Source organism: Hyperoodon ampullatus (assembly GCF_949752795.1).
Source record: "Hyperoodon ampullatus genome assembly, chromosome: 9".
NCBI classification, from domain to species: domain Eukaryota; kingdom Metazoa; phylum Chordata; class Mammalia; order Artiodactyla; family Ziphiidae; genus Hyperoodon; species Hyperoodon ampullatus.
Window position 1 is genome coordinate 51,950,245 of NC_136922.1, and position 15,960 is coordinate 51,966,204.

A 15,960-nucleotide genomic window follows, 5' to 3' on the forward strand; every position below is an offset into this window, starting at 1 on the left:
TAGCTTTTCCTTTCCAGTTTCTACATATTTGATGAATTGTATGAGATATTATTATGAGGTTTAGGAATTTAGGAGGGTTATCATCAGCCAATAATCATTCTTAAATAAATAAACTCACTAAACTAAAAAGGAATAGCAGTTGATAATCAAAAAATAATTAATACATGGTTAAGTATTTTGCCTATAGTTTACATGAGAACACACCTATGACTAACAGTTTAGGGATCTTGCTGGATATGGTAATATTTTCAAATACTCTTTTCAGATCCCACAATTCCTAAAGTATTATTGAGAGTACAAGTAAATTAACATTAACTTGACCATGCACAGATATTCCAAATGAAAAACACAAAGCACAGTGATGTAGAAACACTGATAATAACATGAAAGTCAAAACATAAGATGCATCTACGCTATTCAAAAACCTCTGAAAAGAAAAAGTCATTTAACTTAATATATAATTCTTCTTACCTCAATTTGCTCTAAAGTATCTTGCAGCTTTGAATTCAGTTCACTATTAAATAAAACAGAATTAGGTGTGTCAATCTTTAAAAGAGACAAACTGAATAATTAAATGCACAGATCAATAGTATGAGCAATAAGTTGTGCTGCTGATCCTAAAGACAGTACAAAAAGGCAAGAAAAATAAATAAAAGGAAAAGAATTAGAAAGGAAGAAACAGAAGAGTCATCACTAGCAGCAACAGGATTGTGTGGGCAGAAAATCCTGAAGAATCTATAGATAAAACTAAGAATTTAAGAATTAAATACTGATAGCAAGTTTTAAAGATAATAAGTATAATATAGATGAAAAGTAAAATGTCAAAAATAAACTTAATCCCTATATATTAGAAACAAAGAATTAGACAATGAAATTTTTAAAAATACAATTTCAAAAAACCAAATACCTGGGAATAAATCAAATAAAAAATATACAAAATACAGCTAAAATAAAGAAGACTTAACTACATAGAGGTATATACCATGTAAACAGACTAAAACCTTCAATATTGTTGATATCAGTTCTCACCAAAATGATCTCCTAGAATAACTGAAATTCTAATCAAAATCCCAGAAGGCTTTTTAATGTAGAAACTGACAAGCTGCTTCTAAAATTTATGTGGAAACTCAAAGGGCTAAGACCAGTCAAAAATACTGTGAAGAACAATGCTGTAAGACATATACTAAAATAGGTTAAGGTTTATTATAAAGTTACAGCAATAAGATAGTGTGGTGCTTATTATAAGGATACATAAACAGAGCAACAGAACAGAATAAAAACGAATAAAAACAGATACTTGTCGAAGGAGATACCCAATTGGCCAATAAAACATATAAATATGCACTCCATCAGGCATTCAGGAAATGCAAATTAAAACTGCAATAAGACAGTATAACAAACGACCAGAATGGCTAAAAATATTTTTTAAAAATTAAAAATGACATCAACAAATGTTGGCAAGGATGTAGAACAAAAGGAACACGCAATTCAATCCTGGAGGAAGGGAAAACTGATAGCACCTCTTGGGAAACTGTTAATATGTCCTAAGACTCAACACACAAATACTCTATGTCCCAGAAGTCCTAGATAAGTATCTTTCATAAGTGCATACACAGTCCTTGCAGCATTATTTGTAATAGGCAAAATGAAGCAACTCAATTGTCTGTGAACAATTAAATGGGTAAAGTGAGATATATTTATGATGAAATACTATAGCAATGAAAATATACTACCTGAATCTCAAAAACATAATATTGGACAAAAAGAAGTCAGTTTGTATAAATGGAATCATACAGTATGTACTTTTTAAAGTTCAAAACAGGCAAAACTAACGTTAGTAACAGAAGCCAGAACACTGGTTACCTTGGGAAAATAATGACTGGAATGGGGCAGGAAGGAAGTTTCTGGGGTACTAGAAATGTTCTAGTTCTGTTTCTGTTTCTGGGAGGTAATTACACAATTATGTTCACTTTGTAAAAATATATTGAGTTATACACTTGGGATATGTGATTGAATCTGATTTTTTCCCCTTTAATTCTCCCTAGGTCAGTTTTTTAAAAAACTGATATTATTTGAATTATAATATCCCAATATTAAAAAAGATCTGTGGTATCTAAAGATCTGCGGTATCTAACAAAATAAATACAATTTTAGAGAAAACATTTTTAACAAAAGAGGTTAAGGCGAAACTAAAATAAAACAGTAAGAACAAGTGGAAGATGTAGTTTAATACACCAAAATTATACAAGGTTTTTTACAACTGTCATCTGATTATAAATGTGACTCTCAAAGTCCTAGCAGCCAAAACAAATAGGGAAGCCCAGAGTACACAATTCAGTGTCCAGAATATCAAAACACACCAGTAACTCAAGAGAAAAAACAAAACAAAGAGAAAAAAAACCACTTTTGTTGGCATTAAGTGAGAGAGAAAATTTTTCCAGTCTTGATAAAGAGGATAGCAATATTTTATCTCCTAAGGAACAACACCCTTGGTAACAGCCTTACAGAATATACAATATGGATTCATGGACTCCTTGTCTTTGCTTCTTATAGAGCCTTTTAATGCAAACTGAGGAGATAACACCAAAGTGGTTTGATAGAGAGAGAGACAGATACAAATGCAAAGCAATTTGTCAGAAAAGTAAAACCAATAATAATACAAGTATCCAGTTTCTGATGGTCTCAAAGATAAACATCCAAACACGCAAAGGAATTAGACCATTTTCTACAAATATTATTTATCATAAGCATGCTTTTGATTAAGGTTGAGAATTGAAGATTATATTCTCTAGTAAACACTGAGAATGAACAAATCTTCAGGATTTGACAATCAACAGTGTAGGATCAATACCTTATTTTAAAAATTAGGGTCTCTAACCAGGATTTATGCCTGAAAAATAGCCACAGACAAAAATATAGGTTAAGGAAATACTTGTAGGCAGGAGTGAGATTTTCCTTAAAAAAAATGATTCTGAGAATTTGTCTGAAAAAGAATAAATGAATGAATGAAAAAAAAAGGAATGAGAGCTAAAGGCTTCAAAATAATACCTCTAAAAGGATAGCCATGATAGCACCTTAGCACTTAGAATTAAATAATTCCTCATTCCACCCAATTAAAAAAAAAAATCAGTATCAACTCCCAGAGTTGTTCCTTCTCCCATGTTCTCTCTTTTGATTCATATGACTACCACCCATTCAATCCAAGCTGGAAATTCTAAAGTCATCTTTAATTCTTCTCTCTCTTCATATATAACTGGTAATCAGACCCTGATCATTCTACCATTTCAGTATTTCTCATATCCACCTATGCTTCTCCTTTATCAAGTTTGTGCTCTAAATCAAGTATTATCACTTAATAACCTCCTAATGAATCTCTGCAGACAACACATACATCCCACCCTTCAACTCATACATCCATTTATTTGATGAACACCATCGACCTGCATACCAAACATTGTACAACAAACTCCAAAAAGCTTTCAGGGATAGCTCTGAGCAGGAGTCTAACTCCAGACTGGATTTGGTCAACATTCTGTTTGATTTGGCAGATGCATCATTTTCAAATAGCTTGTATGTGAAAGGCTTTAGGCAAGGCCCGACAGTCCTGTGGACCTGACCATTTCCTGCTGTCATCTGGCAGCTTCATATATATGTTACCTGCCTGGTCCCTAAAGACATCTGAGTTTGCAGTTCCTAAGTAAAGCAGAAATAAAAATCACATTAATCCACTACTTTAACATGTTTGATGGCTCCCGATTAAACCAAGGATAAAGCCCCAAATTAGCATGGCACATAAGACTTAACAATTGACATGAAAAATTAGCTTCCCATTCACTTGTCAGTGCTTATACAGTTGACCCTTGAACAACAGGGATTGGAACTGCACTGGTCGACTTACAAGCGGATATTTTTCAATAGTAAATACTACAGCACTACATAATCCTCGGTTGAATCCTCGGAAGCAGAATCACAGATTCAGAGTATAATTTATAACTATATAAGTTATACATGGATTTTCGACTGAGCTGAGGGTTAGCGCCCTTCACCCCTACATTGTTCAAGGGTCAACTGTATTTTAGTCATATGGACTATGTGCAACTCCCCAAACAAACCCCAGACTTTCACACCCTCTGTTCTTGCATATAATGTTCACAATAACTATAAAGTACATTCTCCTTTTCTCACTTGGGCCCAAATGTCCATCTATCTTCCAAATGTCATCTTTTCTCAGAAGTCTTCCTCTGCTGACTGTTCCCTTAAGTTTCACAATGCTCTGCTTACAGCACCCTGAATTATAGTAAAGAAATATCTGTGACTATCTGTCAGAGCAGACTGTGGCTTATTCCCCAGTGACACCCCAGGACTAACTAAACTCACTGCCTGACTCAGAGCAGGTAATAAATATCTGCAAAGTCAAATTTGCAATTTAAACAAAAAATGACAAAATTTTACCATCATTCTTTCAGCCCCCATTTTCTACTTCAAATTAAAAAAAAAAACTACAGAGATAAAAAAAAAAAAAGGAGAACGTTTTAGAAGAAAAAGAGTCAGACATGCTCTGGGTCTACAGGTGCCTTAGTGAAAGAAAAAGAGATAAGCAGAGTGGAAGCTGGTTCCACTCCTCTATCACACAGGGCTCAGAAGTTCACCTAAGGTTGAAGCTAGAGACACAGATATGGAGAAGCAAGAACATCCAGAATAATAAATATCAGAACTGGTAAACATATTCTCAGGGAATATTCTCAGGGAATATTGTGAGTTTGGAGAAAAAAGGAATATATCCAAACTAATTCATAGGTGAGAGTAATGATTTTTTCAGCTTCTTAATTGAAAAAATGGGCTTTAGAGTTTATTTACAATGTTATTATAAATCTAGATGTTTTTATTGCTTCTATTATTTATGGTTAAAATGGTTTTATAGCCTATATATTAAGAGTTAATGCAAACATGGTAAATAGTATGCAGAAAATTTTAAATATAAAATTTATGAATCAAACATTTTGGCCTTATTAAAAATGCTCTCAAAATCTACAACTGTAGTTTGATAACAGTTTGCTACTAATTAAAGATACATATGTAAAAATGTGATTAACGAGTGGACATATTAAATGTACAGCCTTTAAAGAAACCCCTAGCCATCATTTAGAAACCTGAATTCCAGTTATTTCAGTCAATTAATCAAAGTACGTAAAAAGGACCTATTCATAAACATTTGGATAAATAAAAGCTACATTACAGTCAAAAAAATTACCAGTTGTAAGGTGAAAGGCTAAAAGCTATTAAAGGCTATCCGCAAGTGAATGGAATGAATCAAACAATTTTGGGGTGGCATTTTTATAATCACTATAGAAAATATTAAAGATAACATATCCATAAATAATTAAAAGTTTTCTTTTAAATAACTGATCTGGACACACACTTGCAAAATGCGTCTTGGAAAGTTGCAGATAAATCAAAATTTTGTACAAAGTTGACTTGCTGAAAGACAAGATAGTATGAAAGTAATTAGCCTCTTAATGATCTTTCCCTGTTCTGTTATTAAGCCATGTGATTTAAGACAAGTCTCTTAATAACTCTGGGCATCAGTTTCCTATGCAAAAGTGGGTTGGATCTAAAAGGTTGCTTCTAGCTCTAAAGTTTCAAGATTCCATTATATGCTGAACACCAGTTACCCAATTACCACATCTTTATATATGGTTCAGTAGAGTGCTAAAACTTCTGAAATACACATAAGTAAAATTTATTCTTCCAAGTTTATACTGTATGTCCATGGGCCCTGGAAACTCCAGTCTGTTTAGATCAAAGGTCTATTCCAATGATTTCAGTCTACTCACTGCTGCTGAGTTTATCAACAGACCTCACAGAAAACGTGATTTTCAAACACTTTGAAGCTAAACAAACAACTCTGAGGTACCATGAAGTGTCCACATGATCCTTCAAACCATGAACAAACTGTAAAAGAACTCTGAAGATCACTTTGGATCTACCCAGATCTCTGCCCACACACTGTTCAGAATTCCCTGACCTAACGCAGAACACAATCATTCACCACAGAGAAAGCCTACAGTCCATTACTAAGGACACTAAAAATGTTCACAATATCTCCAAACTTTATGAATTGTAATTCCAGAGCAGATGTCAGGCTGAGGAACCAAATCTAGCCAACCGGCTATGTTTCTAAATAAAGTTTTATTGAAACACAGCCATATGCATTTGTTTACATATCATCTAAGGCAGCTCTTGGTCTTCAAGGGCAGAGCCGAATAGTTGCAACCGAGACCTTATGGCCTGCAATGCTTAAAATATTTATTATCTGGCCCTTTAAAGACAAAGGCCCTCTGCCAACCTTGTGCTAGAGTTCAGCAGAAGACCTTTTAGTTGGTCAACTGATCAAAGTTAAAACAAGAATATTTATGTGTACTGAATATTTTAACTAAAATTGTATAAATGTACTTCATTCACCCATTTCTTTTTTTTTTTGCGGTACGCGGGCCTCTCACTGCTGTGGCCTCTCCCGTTGCGGAGCACAGGCTCCAGACGCGCAGGCTCAGCGGACATGGCTCACGGGCCTAGCCGGTCCGCGGCATGTGGGATCTTCCCGGACCGGGGCACGAACCCATGTCCCCTGCATCGGCAGGCGGACTCTCAACCACTGCGCCACCAGGGAAGCCCCATTCACCCATTTCTGATTTTGAGCCAAGGTCTTGTCTTTTCATTTGACTGGAGTTTTAACTTCTTAGTCTCATATGAGCCAAATGACTAGTAAATTGTCTGTAATTTCAAGTTTCAGTTTCTCAAAAGTGAAGGAGCTTAAAAACAAATGCAAAACAATCCAAATGTCAGATCACACTGCTACCTTATATGCCCCAATTTATGAGTTGTTTCATCTACAAAAAATTCAAAAGGAAATTCATTTTTAACAATATGTTGTTTTTCTAATGCATTCAACTTACTTTCAAAAAACTTTGTTTCATCTCATTAGTTTATTTACTTAAACAACATAAATACAGTAACAAACACAACTGGCAGAAATAGGTTTTAGGAAAAAATAAAATTAACTCTAGTAAGAATATAACTCAGATACTGGAGCAGAATAATATAAACTGGCCTAATAGCCATGAGCTTCCACTACACATAATAGTTATCACACTGGTAGACAGTCTAGCATAGTTGTGGTTTAAGAACAACAAGCTCGGGCCTCCCTGGTGGCGCAGTGATTGAGAGTCCGCCTGCCAATGCAGGGGATACGGGTTCGTGCCCCGGTCCGGGAGGATCCCATATGCCGCGGAGCGGCTGGGCCCGTGAGCCATGGCCGCTGGGCCTGCGCGTCCAGAGCCTGTGCTCCGCAATGGGAGAGGCCACAACAGTGAGAGGCCCGCATACCGCAAAAAAAAAAAAAAAAAAAAGAACAACAAGCTCTGCAACCCAACAGATCTATGTTTAAATCCTGGCTTTGCCACTTATTTTATAGAGCATCGACATCCTCATCTATAAAAGAGAGACAATAACACCTCCGAGGAATATTTTGTTAATGCTAAATAAGAAAAAGTAAGGAAAATGACAAGTACAGCACTTGACACATAGTAAAGGCCAAAATTTTTTAAGTATTATTATACCATCATCATTATCACCATCATCATGATTCAATATCTTTAGTGAGAAAACCTTAAAATATAATTTAGAATTACTGTATGGTCAGTGCTGCCTTAGCTAATGGTGCCTAGCTTCTACTCCCACTCCTATAAATGTCAGTATTTCCCATCCCTGCTGGGGTATGGGAAGTGAGCCATTCACAGGTTGAACATGTCTGATGGCTTTCGTTTATGCACTCTGTGCTCTTAACTGGTATATTATCCCACAGTCCTGCCTGTTAACTGCCTATTACAAACTCCTAGAGAAATAAATTTCAAGAGCTCTTGGTATAACAAGTAACATAGCATCTCATGCAGTTAAGCATTAAATAATACTTCATTCTTGTCTCATCATCTAGGAGTAAAGAGTGACACAGGACTTTTCTAGACAGGTGAAATTTTATAACTTCAAGTAGAAAAAAAAATCCTAAAAATTCTAAAGGAAAGACACTACTTATGGTGGAATGAGAATCGGAGTAGCATCTGACTTTGTCCTACAAAACAGAAGGCTAGAAAAGACAGCTGAGCAATGCCTTCCATTTTCTAAGGAAAAAAATAATTTTTCTTTCAATTGTGTATGGACTAAATAAAGGTCATTTCAAAATCTGAACACTTACACCCCATGTATCCCATATCAAAAAAAAATAATTTTCAGAGGTAACTATAACAACACAGGACGAAGAAATACACAAAAAAGGAATATTACAAAGAAATGATAGCAGCCGAGTCATACCAAAAAGGTGAAAAATGTTCAACAGAAATAGAAAGACACTAATGGATTTTGATTTTCATTCAGAGACAAAGGATTATTTTTCCTTTTTTATAAGTCCAATCACTCAGTTCTGCAGATAATAATATTTAAATAAACATAATATAGTAAATATGATTCCTATTAGGTTAGTTTTTTAGAAGTAACCTGTTAGAAAACGCACAGATTTAATTATAGTGGTGAAAAGAATATAAACATTATAAACTTGACCAAGTAAAAATAAGAGTTTCACTAACAAAACTTGGAAGATGGAGAAGGAAATAGAAGGAAAATGTATACCAAACACCTATCTCTTATTGATTTTTATTATGGGGAGTAAACAGTCAGAGCATCAACAACTATCTACAATGATAAATCAGGAAAAAGATATTGTCATGTAGTTAAATTACAGTGAAATCTATTAGGAAAAAAATTAATAAGCTGTAAAAGCAGTTTATACTAGGTAGTAGGAAAGGGAATGATGGGTGGTGGGCAGAAAGAAAAACCTTTACCTTTTAAGACGTTTTGTTCAAATATTACGTTTTGTGTAGATTTCACTTTACATTAATTTTAAAGGGCACTGTGTGGGGGAGGAAGCCAGAGGAAAACAAGTTAAGATAAAACATAAGGAATGCAGGTGGTGTCCAAATAGCATGGTATCAATAACTCAGCCCAAGCCAATCAAGCAACAGGGACTTCAGATCTACATACAGGTGTAGCTAAGCAGGCCTGGTGATCCTGCAGAAACACTGCTCAACACTGCTCCAGGCAAGGTTCCTGCGCTCCCCTTGCCTGAGTCTAGAGAAAGAGAGCAGGCACTGCTTGCTAAGATGAAATCAAGGGCAACAAGGGAAGAATAGTCCCCAGCACTGCTGTATTTGTACGTAAAAGCTGTGCTCATTATTCTGTGATTTAAAGTTCTAAAACCTACAATTTTCTTTCAACTGCCAAGATCGTCTTCAGAGAAAAAAATAAAAGGATATTTTAAAGATTATGAGAAATTAAATCCATCTGTGTATGTTAAAATGTAGTACTCAACAAACTAGTTCAGTTGGTACACAAACTTTTCAGAGCATAATCCAGCATGCTCTCAGGTACATTCCAGTAGTTTCTTTCAAATGAAATTTTAAAAAATAAAGAAGTTCTGACTTTTAATAACTTTTCTTGAAACTAATTTAGATAAATGTCAAGTGATAAAGAAATTAAATGCTTCATTCAGACGTATTTTAACATAAACACACTCTGATTCTTATTCCCAGTAAATCCCAACTATATAACTCTCTGTCAATCAACTCAAGAAATGTCAAATAATGTAAAAATGGACCCTGTCAGTTATCAAAGCGAACAAAACTGGTGTTACAGTATCTTTTACTAAAGATGCTGAAACACAGCACATCTCAAGGAAGACACAAGGTATTAAAAGAGGAACAGGGGCTTCCCTGGTGGCGCAGTGGTTGAGAGTCCGCCTGCCGATGCAGGGGACACGGGTTCGTGCCCCGGTCTGGGAAGATCCCACATGCCGCGGAGCGGCTAGGCCCGTGAGCCATGGCTGCTGGGCCTGCGCGTCCAGAGCCTGTGCTCCGCAACGGGAGAGGCCACAGCAGTGAGAAGCCCACGTAATGCAAAAAAAAAAAAAAAAAAAAAAAAAAAAAAAAAAAAAAAAAAGAGGAACATATAATCTACTAAAGAAAAATGAAGAAGTGCATGAGTAGATACACTGTACATATGAATTTGCCTGCAACATGAAAACAAAAAAACAGAAACACCACACAAGAATTCAGAAACGCTCAGAATCATGGAATGATTCTCTTAAAGGACGTTTCTTAAAAAGAATATATTTCTTGATTCTCTAATCATCAACAGGAATAAAAATACATTTAAATACATTTAAATTTAAAGAAAATAAGAGTGTGAATTCAGTTGGAAATGACTATTCCTATGATTACCAGAGTGTCAAATGACTTTTCACCCTGATGCACTCAGGTCCAAGCAAAGATTGAATCTTGCCTTTGCTAAATTCCACAGATCCAGGTAAATTAAAAGAACGTTTAAAGTGTTGGTGAATTATGTCTGAACAGACCCAATGAAAGAGCTCAAGAACAGGTTCAATACTGATTGTATTCAGAAGACCAGAGGAAAAAGAGCAAAACAAAAATAAATGCATAGAATAAGAAAGGGGCATCTAATTAATAAAGACAAAAATAAAAGGAAATTAGAATAAAATTCCTTTCATTTTTGTGGACTCAATTTGTCCCACATAGCAACTAATTCTATTGCTATTTCCTATATCACATTATCTACAAGAAGTGAACAAACCTACGTTCTCCCAACTAGGAGCTAACGGGTGAAATAAGAGGTGAAGGGAGAAGGGGATTGGGTCAGGCAGGATGAATGGTGGCAGGCAAAGGAAACACTGCTCTATGTGGGGGAGAAGAATTGCTGGTGGAGGGCCTATCCTCACCACCAAGCATTTCCAACTAACAGCTCTGCTTTCGGAGCCACCCTGATGTTGTCACTAAATCACCAAGTTAAAAACACAACTCTAACAGATTTCCAGGAAGCCTAAGATAAAATCCCACTACAATGAATTCCTTAGGACATTTTAATGTATCTGTGCATGTATTTTTACCTATTTTCAGAATATAGGACAAACTTTTCTTATTACTGCATGCATGACTCATATATGTAAACACAGCATGCCGCTTATAAACCGTATTATCTAAAATAAAACAATGATTAACTTAAATCATTACAGATCTTTTTGATCAAAACTTTTTACCAGGTCAGATAACTCCTCCACATATCACTATATACATAAAAATGAAAAAGTGCTTAGAAGCCACTTCACGCTAACTTGAAAAATCCCAGATAAGGATTTCTTTCAGTTTTTTATAGTTAACTCTCACCAAGTAAGATATTTACTTTAGCAAACCTAAAATAAAAATTTTAATTAATGGAAAAAATGAAGTGTCAACGTGTCACCTGCACCCTCAATCTCCTGCCAACAAATTTCCACACTCATTCTTTCCTATTGTAATAGAATGGTGACTTTTTCGAAGTCAATCTCTCCAATAATCCCTACGAAGCTTTATTATTATGTTCTCTGTCTTATTTTTAACCTCTCACTCTTTCGCATTGATTTTCAAACATTCAGGTTGCTCCTTCTCAATTCCACATCTCTCCTCCATATAAAATTTCCTCATCCTACACTTACACTTCAACCAAATCTGTCCCTAACAAGGTCAACTCTGATTTCTTTGTTGCTATAAATGCTATAGATATTTTCGTCCTCAGTTTGCTTGGCATCTCTGCAGCAAAGACTTCATCATGATACCCGTAATCTCATAATTACAACACCTCGTACCTTGGTTTAGCTAACCCCTCCTGCACCTCCTTCAGGTCCTCCTTAGTTTTGACCCCCTAAGGAAAATTAGATCCCAACGCTTCCACCGTATGCTCAACTTCCTTCTCTATAAAGCCCCATTCCACTTGGGCCTACTTCAATCCAAATCCATCTTGATAGACTAAGCACTCTAGAAAACCATGGATTATACTGATTACATTATATGTGGTTCATCACTATACAGCCAATTCCAAAACAAAGCACCAAGCATATAATAAACGCTCAGTAAATACATAACTGCCTGAAGTATTTTGAGCCAATCATAAATAAGCTTTTCTCATTGTAACAGATTTATCACCATGAAATGAACTAAATGAGCGCTATGCTTCTTCAGGAGCCAGAAGGCCTTGCTAGAAATTTTCAAATATATTCAACATATTAGAGCTAATTCACTATTCACCCAACTTAATAAGTATAAATGACATAATCAAGTTTTTAATAGTGACAGTTAATCACTGTCAAAATGGATAAAATCAAAATATTACTGGTACTACCCAACTATGCACTTCCTAATCAAATAAAAAGTGGTCGCTTCAATATGCATAATCCTAAAGAAAAAAAATATCATCTCTAGGGGGAAAATACCTAGTTATTCTACACCCAGCACAGACCTATGATGTGAGAGTATATTAAAAGAAAAAATTTAATCCAAAGCTGTATTAATGTTTTGTTCTATCATAATCCTTTTATTTTTTCAGATACTAGCAATCAACATCTACAATATCAGTGCATCCTGCTCACTGAGTGCCAGATTCTCCATACAGGGGAGACTAAGGGACTACATTCTAGGATAAGTATGAATTTAATTTGAAACTGGGTTTCCTTGGCAAGCTCACTGTTTTCCCTAGATTTTATATTTATTTTTGATGCTTTTAGAGGAATGGCGGAAATTACACTTGAGGATTAGAGATTCCTCAAGGTACTGTCACAACTAATGCAAAACCTTCATTTTAAGCAGACCAAAATCCATTAAGTTAGAACTAAGAGCAGAGGATGCAGTAGCTATTTTTACACTGTACATTTTATAAATAAACAGAGGATATAATACATTAAATACATAATCACTTAAATATTACAAAGATGACTCCTACATAAAGTGAAATCACTTTAAATTTTCCAAAAGAATTCTTATCATGATGAGCCAACAATTGAACCATCTGGATCTGAAAAGCAAACTGCAACAGAACTCTCAATATTTATAAGCTGGACATAGTTAAGGAGGAAGAATTCCCAAGAGCTGCAATGGAGACATGAACAGATGAATTTATTCTTTACTACTCCATAAAAATGAAATCAATAAGATTGGAAAAAATATGAAAAAGTTTCAATGAGGTGACAAGAAACAGGATTAGAAAGTGTCTGATCTTTCAAACCTTAAGAATTGTTATTTATAATTTTACTGTGCTGCTCATTTACAAATAAGAAGGCTAAACTAGAACGTAGCACTTAATATTAATGTTCAGTGTTTATTAACATTGTATGTTACAGAACTCCTATATAAAAATTGACAATAAAGTCAGCTTTAAAATTTTTACATCACCTTACCTTATGCAACTATAATGTTTAAAAGTGCTGGCAGCTTTCTGGCATTCCAGGCACAGCTGAATAGCTCCTGGATAGTCTTCTTCCTGAATCAACAACAGAAGTCATTAGGCTGGAAACATTTTTCTTAAAGCTTCTGAAAAAGAAAAATCTCTGTTCATACTCTATCCAAAGTTACAGCACCAGAAAATTTTAATTCCTCTCAAATAAGGATCATAATACAAACAACAGAAAAATAGTAAAATATAACAAAGCAACTACCTCCAGGCCTAAAATGTATCCATGAAAAAAATATGCTGTTCCCTTAAAAACACAGTAATAGCCCTCTGAGACCATGACATGTAGATAAAGCCTATACAGAAGTACAAGCTGCTTCAAAGGGAAGGAGTTCTTTAACTGTTAACATTCTTCTTTCAGTAATGTTTATATAAAATGTTCCAAAACAGTATGCATTCTACTTGTAATCAACATTCAACAGTTCTACTATCATAAATCCATAAATATTCTTAAACAAATAAATTTGGAAAAAAGTGAAATATTCATTAATGGCCCCAAATATTCCTAAACAGTAATTTAATGCCAAATGAATTTTTCATATGGATTTCTCAAACCCTAGTTTTAGTGGTAATAGTTTAGAAGTAATACAGTGATTATACAGAAAATCATTAAAAAAAAGTTCCTTAAGTTCATAATCTAAATTCAACAAAAGCAATTCAAACCACAGGGGATGCTGAGATGATGACAAAGTACCTACCCAAAGGTGCTCGAGTATTATGGGGAAACACGTAATATATTAGGCTTTGGTGAATCTTATAACGAAAGTATACAGACAATGTTAAGAAAGCATCAAACAGAAAACAGATGGCTCACTCAGAAAATCAATTAATATATGAGACACCAAACATAACTAATCTATGACATACTCCTCAAATCACTACTTTATGTTAGACACAAAAGATAATTTCATTGCTATTTGGGCACAGATATAATCAAAAAGATACTGAAGTTAACACTCCCACATTGCTACAAACTGAACATTTCCCCCAATAATTTTTTCTAAATGAAGTATATCATGTCAATAGAAAAAGATGCACTAGAGCAAGTTCCTTTACAGGTCTAAAAATGCTCTTCATACCATATACCAATTTGAGAAAAATGCACATCTGAATTTTTTTCACAATAATTCTCTATTTAATATTATTAGGATCACCAAATTTCCAAGCCTTGTAAACTCACCTCCAGCATTTCACTTAAGCGGACATCTGTTCTTTGCTGAAAAAAACATAAATCAAAAGGTAAAATCTGTTTCAACCATAAAATTAAGCTTTAATTTTTAAAAAGTAACCTGTATATACCAATGTTTTTATAGTTCTCAGAGATTTCAGAAGTCCAATCAGCAACTGACGTTTCCTTTGATTTGCAAGAAGGCCTAAACTAGCTTGAGTAAAACCTTCCTTTGCAATATTCAAGTGTCTGTAAAAGTGAAAAATAAATAGTTAAGTTTCTCTAGTATAATAAGAACACTATCCACACAGAACAATTAGGCAATAATGAAATAGTATCCTGAATTGCTCTTAAATTTGGGGACTGTGAGCACTATTTGACAAATTTATTCAATGGCTCAAACTAAACCAGCATCACTTGAAGCACGGTGGGTGGTCTGATACCAACCTTCAAACTGTTACTGGTCTACCACAAGAAAAAGTACATAAGTTGAGAATAAGCATTTAAAAACATGTAGAAGAAAAGGTGACAAAACAATTTTATGCTTGATGAATCTAATAATAAAAAAAATTTTTTAAACACACAGAGCAAAAGTTGACACAATAATTTTATGCTTGATGAATCTGATAACAGAAAAAATGAGACTATTTTGTATGTGTTTGGTTGGGTCTTTTAAAATTCATTTTCCTAGTAATTTGTTTTTATTGCATTTTACAAAAACAATAATCTGTAACAAGTTGGAAATTAAAAAAGAAAAAAAAAGACTGGTCCTTCACCAAAGACAGTTTGAGAAGCACTGATTTAAGCAACACAAAAACAGTAATATTTTTAACCCATAACTAGATTTAAAGACATTTCTCACAGACCTTCGTAGTGCAGTTTATAGACCATTATATATGTTCAGTTAATGAATGGCATTCTATAAACCGCAATCATCATAAAAAAAATCAATTTTCCATGACAGTTTCAGAGTTTCTCTTAGACGTTACTCAGCTTGAACAAAGTATCATCAAATGCAATACCTCCTCCCATTTGTGCAGATAACAGCAGCTAACTGAAGACCTGTCTGTAATGAGGTAACTCTTTCAAGTTCCTATGGAAAGATTAGGTGTAGGTTACTGTTTGAGGCATTTTATTTTTCTTTCTTATTGGTATGGTTCTCTAACAAAAACTTCAGTGGGCTTCAAAGAAAAGCCTGCTTGGAAAACAAAGTAGCAACAAAAATACCTGAACTTGAACATTGTTGGTATATTTTTCCACAAAGTTATTTTAAATAACCACTTTCAATTGATTTTCACAATGGCATGTGACAAAATATTTAGGCAGTATTGTTTTTAAGGAAATCTAGACCCAACTTCTTTAGATGGGTGTAAATAAATACTAATAATATATCCGTTTAAATGTTTCTATCC

The 15,960-nt window shown here is 34.4% G+C and overlaps 1 protein-coding gene across 2 annotated transcripts in view; it reads right to left on the bottom strand.

Moving 5' to 3' along the window:
• Positions 1-15,960, bottom strand: part of VPS50 (VPS50 subunit of EARP/GARPII complex) — a gene marked incomplete at both ends in the record, with an annotated part of 129,250 nt that overhangs the window by 87,194 nt on the left and 26,096 nt on the right. For both annotated transcript variants that reach the window (XM_079711612.1, XM_079711611.1), the window contains 5 exons: positions 472-514; positions 13,328-13,410; positions 14,561-14,596; positions 14,680-14,797; positions 15,571-15,641. In XM_079711612.1, coding sequence (XP_079567738.1) covers positions 472-514; positions 13,328-13,410; positions 14,561-14,596; positions 14,680-14,797; positions 15,571-15,641 — 351 coding nt within the window. The remainder of the gene's footprint in view (positions 1-471; positions 515-13,327; positions 13,411-14,560; positions 14,597-14,679; positions 14,798-15,570; positions 15,642-15,960) is intronic.